Raw genomic sequence first — 17,611 nt, 5'->3', positions numbered from 1 at the left:
GCCTGGGGTCATAAAAGTGATTCCAGAATGACATCTTCTTGCATCATCTAGGATATACAAAAAATCATCAAAGTTGACCATTACCTGCCCATATCCCGGTTGTCCTTGAGGAGCATACGACTGCTGGCCTGGCACCCCCACCTGAGCTGGGGGAGGTTGTTGTCCAGGGTAACCTCCTTGACTTGGCTGTTGTCCAGGGTAACCTCCTTGACTTGGCTGTTGTCCAGGGTAACCACTAGGCTGGGCAGGATAACTTCCTTGACCTGGGTATCCACTGGAAGGTTGTTGTCCTGGGTAACCACCTTGACCTGTATAACCTCCCTGCTGTTGCCCTGGTTGTGTACCTATACAATAAAGTTAATTCAAAACCATATGTTAACTTACGTACATTAACTTTGATGCTAACCTCAACAGTTTACTTGATACATGTAAATACCCATGGTGACGCTACATATATACGTAACCAATTTTCTCAATTGCTAATGTATATTTGTTAAGAAAAATATCAATCTTGAGTTGAAACTAGTCTTACTGCACATCAAATTTTACATATATATTAATTCAATCTGTACATTTACACCTTTAAAATGCTATCAATGAATATAGACCATCGATATCTTGTTTCAAAAGGTGCAGCTCTCAGATCTGGCTCAAAGTATTGTAGAAGTGGTATTTTTAGCGGTACAAAATCTTTTTAGCAATTTTTCAATAAATTATGAGTATAAATATTTATCGAGAACTAATTTTAGCAACTTTATAATTCTAAGAAAGATCTTTGCTAAACATTCTGCTTATACAGTGTGTCTGATATTCATTGAGTGAAAATTCTGCTTCGTCGTGTCATTCTATATATGTACCGTCATATATTCCAGCAGTTTCTTAATTTCTGTAAAATATCTGCACATAAATCACACAGAGAAAGAGAAAACTCACATATTAACATTTGTGAGAAATACAGCTAACCAATTAAAAAATTCATTAATCATTTAAAACTTGCATGGAATATAACTCACTTATCAAAACTTGTATTGAAAATAGCTAGAAAACTCACCAAAGTAAAAAAAGAAAAACTCATCAATCAAAACTTACACTGGGTATAACATCCCCCCCCCCCCCCCCAAAAAAAAAACCAACCCCTGCAAACCTCACTAATCAAAAGTCTAGTAGAAAACCACTAGAAAACTCGACTTGCAATGAGTATATAACACCAAGAAAAAAAATTCACTTCACCTATCAAAACTCTAGTGGGGTATACCTAACAGTATAATCAATAGAAAACTCAAAACTTGTGGGGAATATAACTTAAAACAAGAGGCCCATGGGCCTCATCACTCACCTTAGTTCTGCCATTGTTCAAGGTCAAACACCATACAAAATATGAAAGCCCCACCTTAAATAGTTCAGGAGATATTAAATATGTCAGGTATTTTTTAAAAGTAGGTCAACCCACATAGGTCGAATAGTATTTTAGGTAGGGCTTTCATATTTTGTATAGATTCTTTATGGCAAGACCTTGTGACGCAATGGTATTCGATTGGATCCATACACTTTAAGGTCAAAGGTCTTGCCATAAAGAAATTTATATACAAAATATGAAAAATCAAACTTTAAAAAGTTCAGGACATATTGTATAGGTCAAAATTTGATTAAACGTAGGTCAAACTTCCAGGTCAAGGTCACAAGATCATACACCATTGAACCACATGAAAGGTCTTGTCATATTGGCATAAGGAATGTATATACAAAATCATCTTCACTAGCCAAGGGTGACATGGCGTTTCTCTTTCATCATGTATCGTCACCCTTGGCTAGTGAAGATGATCGATACAAAATATGAAAGCCCTAACTTAGATAGTTCAAGAGATATTTTAAAAGAATTTTCCTATATATACATGTATATATATTAAAATACAAAACTTTGATCCCTACATTTCCTTAGAATCAGCTGATACTGCATAACAATCCAATGTTAGATTACCGAACGAATAAAGGTGAAAAAGCTAGAGGGAAGATCTTGCAGGAATTTGAAATGGTGTCAATTAATTAGCTCATCTTACCCCTGGAAACCATGATTTGAACAAACTTTAATTTACTCTGTCAGAAAGCTTTCATGTAATTTACACTCTGACTCTGTGGTTTTTGAGAAAAAGACTGTCAACAATTTTCCTAAATATATCTGAATGTAAAACTTTGATCACCTATTGTGGCCCCACCCTATCATCCCTGGATAACATGATTTTAACAAACATGAATCTAACACTACGTAAGGAGACTCACGTGGAAAATGATTACCTCGAATTTCTTTTGACTCCCATGGAGTATACATTGTAGCTAGATGACTCTTGTGGAGTATAACTAATGACGATCAATTCATGTTGTGTTACAATTACAACATTTAGTATTGTGAAGTTAACAAAAACAACAAAACACAATATCAACAGAATTATCTATCAAACTGAATTTATTGTTGAGATACTTGAAGACTATCTCTTAAATAAATATCAATTTCAAATTTCACAATGTAATATAAAATGCATTGAATGACATGTAAAATGATAAGCAGACTATTTCAGAGAAAGATAGTAAAATACATACAAATTTACTATTTTAAAATATACCTGAGATAAACTATTGCACTTGCTCAGGTCCAAATTTCTCAATGCAATTTTTTCTTCATACCTTGACTATGTGTATTATTCATGCATGTAAGCTCACAACATTACTATACACTGATAATGCTGTCACAACATGTTCGTTGTGAATAGGTCTCTGTGAAATAAATAGTATACCATGCATCCATCCACCCAAATGAACGAAGCATTAATACACATATACATTTTAGATAATTAATACATTGTATGAAAGCTGATAAAGACATGCTGCTATACATTTAAATTCATTCATATTGCAATTTAAATAATAACTATACCTTGCATCTTGATAAATAAATATCTACATCTATTGATGCTGAAGTTAAACATTAAAACATTTTAATTAATTTTTTCTGTATCTTTAAGATCTGTGTTTATCTGAATTTAAAAAGAAATTACGAACTATTTAACAATGAAAATGTTATAACTGCAGCTGGTTGATGAATATAAAATCATACCAGTAAATTCTAACAATTTTTTTTTATTTTTGATGTCACATCAATAAGAATTTAATATCAAATACAACTGTATATGGAACCAGTTTCATCTGACAATCATTAACCACTTGATGAAAAATGTACTGGTAACTTTTACAAAAATCAAAACAAAGTCTTTCAAAACTATCCACAGATAAACACAATCATAAATGACTACAGTGTAAATTTCATATTTAGATACGAAAGTACAACAGATATATCACAATAATTAAAAGTAACAACAGTGTTGTGTGGACTTTGTAGGAACACAAGGCAGCAGATAAAGTCTGTCACTCCCCACATACATGTATAGCATAAAGTCAATAACTAGGATAGCCTGCAACAGAAACAGAAACAACAGTTACAACACTACCAGCCAGTTTCTGGTTTCTATAGCAACCTCAATGAATTTTTTAAATTTAATTAAGGGATTGAATTCCCATGGCTCTAACTCCAAGCTATTGGAACTGGGTTTCTGTTTCTTCATTTGCCTAGCTGCTACGTATAGCATTGCACAGAAAATTCTATTCTAAGTCACTTGACCACATTATTTTCCTACATTCGGCATGCATGGTAATTGGTTATGATCCCTTTGCCAAAGAGTTAATGCGGGAATATAATACCTCATTCATTTGCTTATTCACTGGATTAACCTTGTGCACTAGATTCAGAGATTCTATTTCTTTTGAAGGTCAAATATAACAGGTAAAGGTCACTGGGAGGAAGATTCCGAAATTCATTGCATACAAGATTGTGAATGTATACAATATTTGGTTCAGATTTCAATGGCATTTGCAAGGATGCTATCTTACACTCATCTAGTTTTGTATTGGTTTCCAAGGCTACATGTCAAAGGTCAAATGAAGTTTAACTTAAATAATCCTTTAGTAAAATACAGTTAAGTTTACTACTACATACAAATCTATTTCATGCATATGGCATCTAATTTCACTCATACTCACCATACTTTTTTATCTCACACAAAAGAATTATGAATTGTTGGCTTCCAAAGTCAAAGGTCAAGGGAGAGTACTTTTGAGAGTATGTTACAAGGAGATACCATTGTAGAAGGAGCCATTATATTCTATTTAGGTGTACATTAATGTTCTCTACAGAAGTTACCTATTCTATTTACAACGATTCTATTTTCACATGTACTACAAAACACACTAATTGAAAATGATTTAATTTTTCAATTTTCGCATCATATGTTTTATAACTACAGTTTAAAAATAGTCAGTGAAGGGACTCGTGGGAAATTGTCAGTGAAGGGACTCGTGGTAAATAGTCAGTGAAGGGACTCGTGGTAAATAGTCAGTGAAGGGACTCGTGGTAAATAGTCAGTGAAGGGACTCATGGTAAATAGTCAGTGAAGGGACTCGTGGGAAATAGTCAGTGAAGGGACTCGTGGTAAATAGTCAGTGAAGGGACTCGTGGGAAATAGTCAGTGAAGAGACTCGTGGTAAATAGTCAGTGAAGGGACTCGTGGTAAATAGTCAGTGAAGGGACTCATGGTAAATAGTCAGTGAAGGGACTCGTGGTAAATAGTCAGTGAAGGGACTCATGGTAATTAGTCAGTGAAGGGACTCGTGGGAAATTGTCAGTGAAGGGACTCGTGGTAAATAGTCAGTGAAAGGACTCATGGGAAATAGTCAGTGAAGAGACTCGTGGGAAATTGTCAGTGAAGGGACTCGTGGGAAATTGTCAGTGAAGGGACTCGTGGTAAATAGTCAGTGAAGGGACTCGTGGGAAATAGTCAGTGAAGGGACTCGTGGGAAATTGTCAGTGAAGGGACTCGTGGTAAATAGTCAGTGAAGAGACTCGTGGTAAATAGTCAGTGAAGGGACTCGTGGTAAATAGTCAGTGAAGGGACTCGTGGGAAATAGTCAGTGAAGGGACTCGTGGTAAATAGTCAGTGAAGGGACTCGTGGTAAATAGTCAGTGAAGAGACTCGTGGTAAATAGTCAGTGAAGGGACTCGTGGTAAATAGTCAGTGAAGGGACTCATGGTAATTAGTCAGTGAAGGGACTCGTGGGAAATAGTCAGTGAAGGGACTCGTGGTAAATAGTCAGTGAAGGGACTCGTGGTAATTAGTCAGTGAAGGGACTCGTGGGAAATTGTCAGTGAAGGGACTCGTGGGAAATTGTCAGTGAAGGGACTCGTGGTAAATAGTCAGTGAAAGGACTCATGGGAAATAGTCAGTGAAGGAACTCGTGGGAAATTGTCAGTGAAGGGACTCGTGGGAAATAGTTAGTGAAGGGACTCGTGGGAAATAGTCAGTGAAGGGACTCGTGGGAAATTGTCAGTGAAGGGACTCGTGGGAAATTGTCAGTGAAGGGACTCGTGGGAAATAGTCAGTGAAGGGACTCGTGGGAAATTGTCAGTGAAGGGACTCGTGGGAAATTGTCAGTGAAGGGACTCGTGGTAAATAGTCAGTGAAGGGACTCGTGGGAAATAGTCAGTGAAGGGACTCGTGGGAAATTGTCAGTGAAGGGACTCGTGGTAAATAGTCAGTGAAGGGACTCGTGGGAAATAGTCAGTGAAGGGACTCGTGGGAAATTGTCAGTGAAGGGACTCGTGGTAAATAGTCAGTGAAGGGACTCGTGGTAATTAGTCAGTGAAGGGACTCGTGGTAAATAGTCAGTGAAGGGACTCGTGGTAATTAGTCAGTGAAGGGACTCGTGGGAAATTGTCAGTGAAGGGACTTGTGGTAAATAGTCAGTGAAAGGACTCATGGGAAATAGTCAGTGAAGGAACTCGTGGGAAATTGTCAGTGAAGGGACTCGTGGTAAATAGTTAGTGAAGGGACTCGTGGGAAATAGTCAGTGAAGGGACTCGTGGTAAATAGTCAGTGAAGGGACTCGTGGTAAATAGTTAGTGAAGGGACTCGTGGGAAATAGTCAGTGAAGGGACTCGTGGGAAATTGTCAGTGAAGGGACTCGTGGTAAATTGTCAGTGAAGGGACTCGTGGTAAATTGTCAGTGAAGGGACTCGTGGTAAATAGTCAGTGAAGGGACTCGTGGGAAATAGTCAGTGAAGGGACTCGTGGGAAATAGTCAGTGAAGGGACTCGTGGGAAATAGTCAGTGAAGGGACTCGTGGGAAATTGTCAATGAAGGGACTCGTGGGAAATAGTCAGTGAAGGGACTCGTGGTAATTAGTCAGTGAAGGGACTCATGGGAAATAGTCAATGAAGGGACTCGTGGTAAATAGTCAGTGAAGGGACTCGTGGGAACATTTAGATTTCTACTATGTATATACTGTAGATTCCTTATTTTATGCAAGTAGTTATTATTACGAAATGACTCATGGACGTCAAATTGCGAGAAAATGAATTCGCTAGTGCTCTGTTGATCAAGTTTTTGCATGTATTTTAGCAATATAAAAATAAAAGTGAGAAATATTTTTTCACAAGTGATGTTTCTCGCGAAATTACGCGATAATAAATTCCTTGCGTAAATTTAGGAATTTAGAGTACTGTATATAATTAAAATCTTTGACAGTTGTGAATCTACTACAGCTACAAAACAAATCATCTGAAAAACTAAATTCATGCAGATATTCATATTGTATAAAATGATTATTTATTGATATCTATTGTGTTTATAACTCATAAAATGTGATGGCAGAGTTAATTCAGATACACACATAAGTTAAGGCCAGTTACAGTCCTTTCCATGCAAATAAGTCTCTAAGAAACTCAGGGCCAATATTTTTTCTTTTAAAATCAATATGTTCTTAAGTGCACTACATCACATCATACGATGACATCATACGGACTGCAAAATATGAAATTTACACTGAATCGACCTAGCATATAAGACGTCATGCCCTCAGAATTTTTTGGCGATTCTTTCATAAGGTCATGTGGAATTAAATATGGTGGAATTAAATATGCATCAATGTTATTGCAGCTCCAATCCCATCCATCGTCCTGTTCGATGGTTATTTTAAGAAAATTATATCAGTCTGCGCACTTTGTTGATTGTTTCACTTGAAATATTTTAATCATTATTTATGCGATGAACTGATAGAACTTGTACAGCGATATTGTGTAGATAATTCTTTTTATTCTCATGCTAATATTATCAATTAATTCATCTAGTCCTCCGCCCAAGTCATTTTGTTGACATAAGTCTATTTTCCTTTGTAGTGAGCAATACATGACATCATAGTCAAAACTACACAGTGCATATGTCACATATAACCCTATAATTAAATGCTTAGAACATGTACAGGGGAAGTTTTAATGGATATTACACATCTCAATAATCTTATTTGCATAGAATTACTATAATTATCCTTAACTCACATGCGTACATAAAAAAAAAAGAATCATTCCACACTGATCTTTACATTATATTTACACGTGATACATGTATATCATAAAGTGTCCTTGCATTATTATTTTTTTCTCGGTCCTATGTGAGCCAGCAACATGGAATATATTCCTGACATTTTGAATGTACCAATAGTAGATTAGACTGGCATTGTAAATATTGAGATTTCAAAGCGATTGTTATTTTGGCCTTGTGATGTCCTTCACAGCAATCACATTTGAAAGATTTCTCTTCTGACAATTGTATTGGAATGTAAATACAACAAGAACAGTTATGATTGACTGCTTAGTAAGTGAAGTACATGAATTTGCTCATTAGGAATTTTAAAAAGGCATGCACTAGTACTAAGATTTTAATTTGTCAGAATTTACAAGTACTTACTTCCGGGGTACTGGCCTGGAGGAGGTACACCTCCTGTAACAGAAAATGTCGGTATTAGTCTTTTATAGGAAAATAAAATTATCTGCAGTACAGACACTGAAATGCAACAGGTTACTCCAGACAACACTAGCGCCTAATGCTTTCTATCAGCTTGTGTGACATCTCTATCAGCATAGAACCTGTTACAAACAACACTTACAGTCAAACCTCCTTGTGTCGACATTTCTGAGACTGGTTAAAAACCTTGACTCATTCCTGATGTCATTATTTCCCTATGACTTCATAATTTGTTACCAAGTATCACAAAACTATAATTCCATTCAATGAAGTGTTTCTATTCTTACACGTACTTCCATAAATATACCTGAATCTATACCTAAAAAAAATAAATAAATATACCTGAAACCTACATGTATGTTGTCATCATTACAACAATCGACATCTAATATGTCTGATAAACATTCTATAAAAACAAATGTGTTGTTAATATATGTATAATCATACATCTTTGCAATAAGCATGCATTGTGCACCTGATTCCTGGTACACTTGTAGAAATTGACAGTAATTCATGTACATGCATATGGCTTGCACTCTGTTTCTAATCCTACATGTATATGATAAATGTATTTTTGATGGCAATTTTAACTGAAACTAATCATTCCAAAGTGTAAGTGTATTTACTAGACAATAACTGTACAAAAACATGTTAGTATGATGTAAGCTGATTATTCTTCATTAAGGTGACATGATGGTCATCACTAATAAAGTTGATCAAAATTACCTGCTGGATAAGAACCACCTGGTGCCTGTGGATAGGCTGGCTGAGGTGCAGCAGGATATCCTGGGGCACCACCTGATGGAGCGAAACCGCCGGCTGAATATCCTGCAGGTGGTGGCACACCTGTACCGGGTGGCGGCATGCCTCCCATCGGATAGCCTGCTCCTCCAGCTGGGTAACCTGCACCAGCAGGGGGCATTGCACCGTGACCTGAGGGATACCCCCCAGCAGGTACCGCACCTGGGTATCCCATCCCACCAGCAGGTACCCCTCCTGGGTATCCCATACCTCCAGCAGGTACCGCTCCTGGGTAATTCTACAATAATTTTGGTCATTTCTGAAAATAACATAATCGTGGTTTCATCATTATTCATTGAAAACCAGTTTTGATTGTTTTCATGGTTAAGCAAGACCATGAAACCAAGTGGTCAATGAATTAGATTCTTCATTTCAGAGGAAAAATTCAAGGGAAGGTGTCTACGAATTTACATCCCAATAAAATTTTATTTGTTGGCAAAACTTTGATGCTAAGCAACAATTAATAGAACCACAGTCCATTACTTAAGAGATACATGCATTAAAGAATATCCTTAATATGTGTCTACTTTACTAAATAGGCTAGAGGTCAAGTTCCACATTTGTTCATGCATGAATTTTCAAATAAAAGTACAGTGCTGCTTTGGGCGGGTGTTTTCAAATGAAATGTACAGTGCAGTACAAATGACATTCATTCATTGTTGTAGTAAGATTTACTTACAGATCCATGGGCAGATGGCATTCCCATACCATGTGGCATCTTTCCCTAAAACATTAGTAAAAAGCATAAAACAGGTGTACAGAAGAGATGAAATAAAATATGTAGTGAGTAAATGACCATTTGCGGCAAATCAGGTAGCAAAAATTTACATGTGACCATGATTCAGGGCTCGAAATTAACATATGCCCGTCAGTCTGTGACTGGTTAAAAGTCTGGCGGACTGACATACATTTGTTTTAGTCAGTCCGATGGAACTGGTTAATTTTCTAAAGCATCATTTTGGAAAATATACTTATGAAATTTTATACACACATTTGGCATGCTTCGATATGTAGATATCAGACGAATCTGATTTGTAAATATAAATCCCACATTAAGTATTACAATATTGTCTGGGGCATATTGAGTTAAATTTCATTTTAATAACATTTAACGAAATATGTTTAATTATTTCTGGAAAACTCTGTCAGACTGGTAATTTTTCTGCGGACTGGTTGAAATTATACCCCATCAGTTCGGCTGGACTGGTGACACAAATAGATAGCTTCAAGCCCTGATGATTTATTTTCTGAAGTGAAATTCGCCTACTTTCTTCATCTGCTTCTTCATTTTCTTCCTCATCTTTCTTTCTGATTTGGGCAGGTGCTTGAATTCTTCATCCGAGCTGGAGCTGCTGCTACTACTACTGCTACTGCTGCTGCTGTGTCCATGCTTATGCTTCTTATGCTTGCCCATATTTATGCAGGTATCAGGAATCTCTACATTAAGTTCAACAAATACATTTGTATTACTATACTTGTGAACTTTCTAATTAAAAATGCCGTCTGTTGTAATTGTCAACATTGTATAAGTTAACTTTTCACATTTTTTATTTTTACTTTTCCAGGACCACTCAAGGTTTTTTAAGCCAATGGGTGAAAGGGATTTCAGGGAAATACTCCCTTCCATAGGAAAATAATTGGGAAATAAATTAAGAAAACACGTTGGGTTGTAGAAAAAATTTCTCATTGACAAAGAACCACTGAACTGGGGGTGGGGTGTGAGTGTGTGAAAACCTCTTATTCATTCAATAGGCTCATAAAATTGTTTCTTAAAAGGTGACAGCCAGCAAAAAAGTAATAAAGATTGAATTATGATTCAAGCTTTTTTCAGCATATTTCTATTTGTGAAACAACATACTGTCACAATCATTGGGGGAGGGAGAGAGGTCAGAAAATGACAAAGAAGGGAAAAGGGGGTGGTGCCCATAGGTTCTTGCTTAATATTTTTTCAAAATAAGTTAAAATGATCTTAAATTACATAAACATTTGTAAGAGTTATGTGAAACAGGATTTCCTGTTCTCTGTAATTCCTGCTTCCCTTTACAAAATACTACATACAGTATTTCCGTTGTCTCTTCTGATTTCCGTTTCGCATTTTAGCTAAACCGTTTTAAAACTGTGCAACAGCTTTCTAAGTTACTCATTGTAAACACAGGCACTCCCCATCTTTTAAACAAACAAATACTAGTAATCATTAAAGTTGATATTTATGCATGTCTGTATTTGTTTAGGTAATAAAAACTATGAACAGTGATAAAAAGGTTATTTACAAATTAAAATTGGGAACGCCTACGATCACTCAACGACTCCAACATATCATTTAACCATTACCACCTTATCAACTAAAGTGCGGTTTGATAGTGTATCATTTTCATGATTTGGGAGGACTTGAGTGGACACGCCTCAGTAGTCATGGAATACACGGATCAAGTGGCGCGACTCACACTTTGACCACTATGACAAATTGCACATCATTGTAAATAAAAATAGGCACCTAAAATTGACAGCACTCATATTTGTAATTTATATCTTCACATGACGATATGGGTAATCTAAGAGAATACGCACCGTTATGGGTCTACCTTCGTCCTGAGCTATCCAAAACAGGAAATAAATATCTGGAACTCTTCTGCGCAAGTAAGTTAAAAAAGGTGTTGATGGGATAAACAGTGAGATAGGCCTACACGTACAACGTTACAACAACTGAACAAGACGTACGGTACTCGAGCGTCTGTAGCAGTACCCTGTGTTTTCTGGTAATGACTAAGTGCTTTTCATAACGCAGACGCAGAGCTCTCAAAGCTCACTGTTGTCTGCATTAGTGAATGTTATTTTCTTTTTTTTAAAAAGTTCGACGGTGCAGCGTTACAAGGCGAGCACAGCGACATACAATTTTTGTACTACTAGGTCTATTTAGTATTTACTAAGCATTTTTACAAAGGATTTTCCCCTCAGTTATTATATGAATAAAACTCCCGTTTCTCTTATCACACGTAACATTAATGTACCGTATGCTTGTGTTACCATTTGTAAGTCATTGGTCATGTTGATCACAGGGTTTTGACACAATCTGAGCAAACTTGTGTACATAGTATGATAGTATTATATATACTATATATACCAGTTGTTCAGATTGTGTCAAAACCCTGTGATGTTGATAGGAAAATAAAGATTCTGATCGTATGTTTTGCTGTCCTCTTCCTCATTGTAAACTGTTGTTGCTCCTCAGGGTGCCCACTAATCTCAGCGAGATTCGTCGAGGCTGGATATTTGTACTGAAGCCTCTCCAGCCTCGACGAATCTCGCTGAGATTAGGGGTCCACATATTGGATTTAAGATAAATCTTCTAATTTCATAAAAGCTTGGATCCACATGGAGTGGGTTCCCAAAAGAATTTTTTTCCAGGGAATGTCCATACTTTGAACATGTTGAACTAGGCCTAACATCTTACAACTGGAAATGAATAGAAAGAAGCAGACATATTTATTTTCTTTCAATCGCAGGGTGGGGGTGATTCCCCTCATTTCCCTGACTAAATATTTAGTAAAATAGAGAGTTTGGTATTCAAAATATTATTGTACATATCCACCACTTTTCATCCATTATATCAATTTCCTCTGGTATGTTATTCCTCCTTAAATAGAAACAAAATGACTACAATATATAATGAAGATCATGCAATAAGAAAATAAATCTCCGAAAATCTCTATTTACAAGCAAAGTGGTGATATCTTTAAATTTCTCATATAGCATTGATGTACAGGTTTATAATGTTGGGAAGAGAATACCATAATTGTACAGAATCTGTCACACAATCATAAACTGTTTCAGCAATCACATCTACAGAAAATAAATGTAGATTCAAGTTTGTTATTTGTAGGACTTTTGATAATGATCCACTGAGGAGATCCACTCAAAATTTAAGCGTGAAATTAATAAAGCTCCTCATGATCATCAGTCCAAAATACTATGATCCACATTTTGATTTAGAGATAATAGATCACAAGCATGATGAAGTGCTATTTTTACACATTATGTCATGAAAAGTTCCATGGGGTCTCTGTTTCCCAAGCTCTAAATAAAAAGACTTGAAGTACATATCATATTTGTAACAAATGTAAAACTAGCATTTCCACTGCCTCATTTGAAATGGTGACATCATAATAATTAAGATTTACTTTGTATTATTTTAAACAGAGTGACTCTTCTAAGTTTTAATTTGCAATTATTATTTCCATCCCAGAATGTAAAAGGGCAGAAACTAGTAATCACTGCACATAAGGTTTTTTTGTAATATATGTTCCATTCACCACACAATCAGTCGTACTACGCTCACTATACACACAATTATAAAAGTGGATTTTAAAGGGGCATTAGCTGTGAAAGTGATGGCAAGCAATTTTTTTTTCAAATCCTCCGAGTCCCAATGACATGGGATAGATACACTGTACATTAATGACTGATAAAACAGTTAGAAGAGAAACTTAATAATACTACATTAGATAACCACTTTTAGTGTAAAGAAATATAATAGGGAAGAATTATAGACTTGCAAGCCAATAAATATTTAATCACAAAAATTACATAATTATGTGCCTGCTTTGAGGGTAAAAAGTGTTTGATTAATCATTAGATACTGGTTTTATTACTAAAATATATAAGATAGGGGCACTTTTCATTGAATTCAATTTTTGGCATCTCCACTCCCCATAATGGGGAGCGGAGTGGACCGAAAACCCTTGGCTAGCGAAGATGAATTTTTGGTGACAAAATAACAGCCATGCCCCTTTAAAAGATAATCATTTAAAGGGACTGATTCACGATTTTCCCCAAAATTTTCTTTTTCACTTTTAATGATCAAAATCTATTGTTTAATTGTTTAAAAGAGTTCACATAAAAATTAAGGTTATACATTATCACAGAAGCTCATTTTAGAGAGTTTATTATTTGTTTTGTAAACAGAGATTACGGTATGTTATTGTTTACAAAATTTTCAAAAGAAATGGATATCGATCTGAATTTATTATATCTTTCACATTTCAAGCATTCTTCGGATAAAATGTTTCATCTAAAAGTTAGAATGTGCGACTATGCAAAATTAAGATGCTTTATATTACAAAATCTATTGCTTTTATTCTTGCATTCAGAAGGTCAAATGTTTGGCTGTCCATATTAAATGAGTTATATTTTTAATGTTTACCATCAGAAATGAAAAATATTTTTATCAAAAATCGTGAACCAGTCCCTTTAATTTGTTCCAAACTCTTACAGGACAGATTGCGATGGTGAGAATTCTCAGTAATGGCGACATAGTGCCTGATGATGATCCCAGAGCCCAACAGGCAGCCGGTAACAGGGGGAGTAACTCTGCAAGACCAAGACAGGTTCAAGTCATTTTAGTCATTGAGGCTTGGCTTTGATTTTCAAACAAATGCCTACACAGAAAATCTCTCATAATTAATGTCTGGAAATTCTTGATAATTAAACACTGGTCAGTAGTTGCAATTCTGTTCAGGCATCTTGGTGACTAACCTTCTATACGGCAACTGTACAGCTTGAACATCCTTGAACTTTCTGATTCAGAGTAACTCTAATTAGTAAAATTCTCTGCTCTAGATACATGATGTACAAGAATTTCTGAATTATTTTGATGGGCTGTTTGGGGATTCGGTGTATAGATATCGGTCCCAATCTCACAGCACAAGCTGAATTTCACTGAGATTATATGACTATATACCATTGGAACAGCTGAATCTCACTGAGATTTCCATTAGGGCAACTGTATCTCACTGAGATCACTTTATAGTGAGTGAACAAGAGACACAAACAGAATCCTTCATTAGTAGGAGTGTGGGATAGGGAAACTCCACAGGGAAAGAGGTCGCAGTCTAGGACAAGGCTTTGCCGAGTCAACAGTGAATCTTGTTCCAGAGGTGAAATTTCCCTAACCCACACGAGTAAATAATGAAGGATTACTTTTCTCTCATTTTATCCACAGTTTAGTGCATTAATTAAGGAGCTTTGAGAAAATTCAAAATTATCAAAATCCTCATTTGAATGTATAAACTAATTACACAGTATGAAAAAGCATATTTTAAAATGGTTTACACTGTAAATGCAAACTACAAAACCCAAGGTTGTCTGCCAGAAAGCTATATCAAATTGAAATTTTGAAGAAAACAATACAAAATATTTTACTTTAATGTGTAAGGCCTAATGTAAATCATAGAACACATATGACATCACAATCAATGACACTGTACATAGTAGTGTAAGAGAGAAAAATCTCACATGGCTGTCTCACATGGCTAAAGTCAGTGTCGCACTGGTGATAATGTGAGACAAATTTCTCTCTGACTGCAAAGCAGAACTATTTGTTGATTATGATCCATGTGACCAAATTTAAATGATTATTATGAAATCTGCATGTATATTATAAATGTGATAATACTATATAAAACCAAATCATGATACATGTGCACAACAAGTAGAATGAAAGTACATGTTTATTTAGTAAACATGGGAAAGATATTCGAACACTGAATGGTTTTTTTCTCCTGAAATTTACAATTTGTACATTTCAAATAATTTCACTTGTCATATTGTTTGAATACAGGGTTTTGTGCAACATGATGAAAGCCACCAAGGACCAGGGGCAGGAAGAGGATTTATAGGCCAGGGTGATGGACAGGTGTCAGTGTTCACGTTAATCAATCAAAAACTGCTAGAGCTGGGAATTCCGCGGTTTAGTGTTGGACCTTATACAGTGGAACCTATTGCTTTGGTGGGAATGATTCTGGCTTTGTTATTGTTTGGACTTCCCGGACTATTATTTGGGGGAGTTTTATTCCTTGTTGTAATGTCTAGTCAGACAGCTGCACCGGCAGGGAATCAAAGAAGGGCAGCAGGGGGTGGGGGGCATAGACTCGGGTAGGAGGCCATTAGCAGCTGTGTTGTAGATGAGAAAACTTTCTTGAGCAGAAAATTCTCTGATGTATTGTAGATTGGTTTTCATTTGTGAGGTTTTTATTTTCGCATCAATTCTTGATATTACGAGTTTACCTAGTAAAATTGAATGCATGCAACAATTCCCGTTGCTTATTTCTATTTTGGCAAATACAGCTGTTCATGAAATGTCTTCTAACAATAGAATTGACATCAGTCATGTGAAAATAAAGTCTCACGAAAATGTATATATGTATTGCTGTCAATTATGCGAAAATAAAATCTCACGAAAAGTTCCAGTTGTACAGCACTGGTTACACTTCGAATACATACCTGTAATCAGAGTAAGGCATGAATGTAATTTATTTTCACTGTTTTCAGGAGGCAATAAAAGGAAAATACAATGCGTCATTATCAACATTCATTGAACTATTTTGATGGTTGTGTCTTTTTGTTATAAATATCAATGCTCACTTAGCAGGAATAATTATAGTATATAAATCAAGAAGGCTATGGATTAAAACACAGTCACCTTTGGTAGCTGCAGAACTCTAGCTCTCTGAAAAAAATATTTTTCAGAGAGCTACAGTTCTGCAGCTGCAAATTTGGCACAGAGTATACTTTTGTGAAGGGATTCAAGTTTAAACATATGAAGGGTCACCCCTCCCCCTCACCTTTTTTTAAGTGGAGATAATCAAACAAGGTGAAAAATAGGGTGGGGTAATTTGAAAATTGTTTCAAGAACCGCAGGACCAGAATAGACGAAACTTAAGTGAAATAATGGCCCTCTAGGTGTAGGATAGGGCCACAATAGGAGATGAAAGTTTTACATGTGGCTATGTAAGAAAAATCTTTATAATATTCTTAAGAATATTAGGATTGTGATAAGTCATATTGATATGCAAGGAACCTCAATCAGGTAGTATCAATTAGATTTGTTTAATTTGTAGCCCCCAGGGGTACAATGAGGTCACAATAGGGAATCAAAATTATCATTTCAAGAAAAGTAGGGCCAAGATTAATCATAGTGATGTGCAGTCATCCCCAAATAGTGAAGCATAGAGGGGAATAGGGCCTCAGTAGGGGAGTAAAGTGTTACATAAGAATATATAGGAATAAATCTTTAAAAATCTTGTTTATAGTTGTATCTTGACCATGACTGATAATGCAAGCATTATCAGGAAGTGCAGAATTAAGTTGCTTTGGTTTTTTTTCCCCTTCAAATCAATGCCCAGGGGTAGTTTAGGTCACAATTAAATGTTGGTTCAAAATTTACACGGGAATAATGTACATGGTGGAAATTTGAGAATTCCGAAAGCAACATGCTGGGTCATGCTGACATTCAAGTAATCTCAGGTAGTGCAAAATCAAGTTAGTTTGAATCACCTTGAGTAGGCTTGGTAACATCACAGTTGGGAATTAAATGAATCCATATTATATAAGGAATCAAAATTGTACTGATGAATACATATATAAAAATCTTCTTAAGAAAAACTGGTTATAATTAAGTCTTGATGCAAACATTTTAATGTAGAGCAGATTCATATTTAATCAAATCATGGCCCCAGGGAAGGAGAGTTAACTAGGGATTGAAGGTTTTACACCCAGGGAAGGGGAGTTAACTAGGGATTGAAGGTTTTACATCCAGGGAAGGAGAGTTAGCTAGGGGTTGAAGGTTTTACACCCAGGGAAGGGGAGTTAACTAGGGATTGAAGGTTTTACACCCAGGGAAGGGGAGTTAACTAGTGATTGAAGGTTTTACACCCAGGGAAGGGGAGTTAATTAGGGATTGAAGGTTTTACACCCAGGGAAGGGAGGTTAACTAGGAATTGAAGGTTTTACATCCAGGGAAGAAGAGTTAGCTAGGGATTGAAGGTTTTACACCCAGGGAAGGGGAGTTAACTAGGAATTGAAGGTTTTACACCCAGGGAAGGGGAGTCAACTAGGGATTGAAGGTTTTA

At 36.1% G+C, this 17,611-nt stretch overlaps 2 protein-coding genes across 2 annotated transcripts in view; one reads left to right on the top strand and one right to left on the bottom strand.

The window, feature by feature from the left end:
* LOC125668419 (annexin A7-like) overlaps nt 1-10,119 on the bottom strand; it is a 21,943-nt gene extending 11,824 nt beyond the window's left edge. The window contains exons 1-5 of the mRNA XM_048902572.2: nt 9,973-10,119; nt 9,385-9,429; nt 8,631-8,943; nt 7,848-7,880; nt 85-344 (exon numbers count right to left, since the gene is read on the bottom strand). Coding sequence (XP_048758529.2) covers nt 85-344; nt 7,848-7,880; nt 8,631-8,943; nt 9,385-9,429; nt 9,973-10,119 — 798 coding nt within the window. The remainder of the gene's footprint in view (nt 1-84; nt 345-7,847; nt 7,881-8,630; nt 8,944-9,384; nt 9,430-9,972) is intronic.
* Nucleotides 10,120-11,325: 1,206 nt separating this feature from the next.
* LOC125668421 (protein FAM241B-like) lies at nt 11,326-16,056 on the top strand. The gene is made up of 3 exons (XM_056163656.1): nt 11,326-11,461; nt 13,977-14,089; nt 15,322-16,056. The coding sequence occupies exons 2-3, from the start codon at nt 13,988-13,990 to the stop codon at nt 15,637-15,639; spliced, it is 420 nt and encodes a 139-aa protein (XP_056019631.1). The 5' UTR covers nt 11,326-11,461; nt 13,977-13,987; the 3' UTR covers nt 15,640-16,056.
* Nucleotides 16,057-17,611: the final 1,555 nt, after the last annotated feature.

This window comes from Ostrea edulis, chromosome 4, assembly GCF_947568905.1.
Source record: "Ostrea edulis chromosome 4, xbOstEdul1.1, whole genome shotgun sequence".
In the NCBI taxonomy this organism is placed as follows: domain Eukaryota; kingdom Metazoa; phylum Mollusca; class Bivalvia; order Ostreida; family Ostreidae; genus Ostrea; species Ostrea edulis.
The sequence above is the reverse complement of the archived record's forward strand: the minus strand, read 5'-3'. Positions and strand labels throughout refer to the sequence as shown.

What these genes read in the sequence shown, in the direction of transcription:
- LOC125668421 (XM_056163656.1), top strand. Translation starts at nt 13,988, where the DNA reads ATGGTGAGAATTCTCAGTAATGGCGACATAGTGCCTGATGATGATCCC. An exon ending in ACTCTGCAAGACCAAGACAG is followed by an intron (nt 14,090 to 15,321) that starts GTTCAAGTCATT and finishes GTTTGAATACAG; the next exon opens with GGTTTTGTGCAACATGATGA.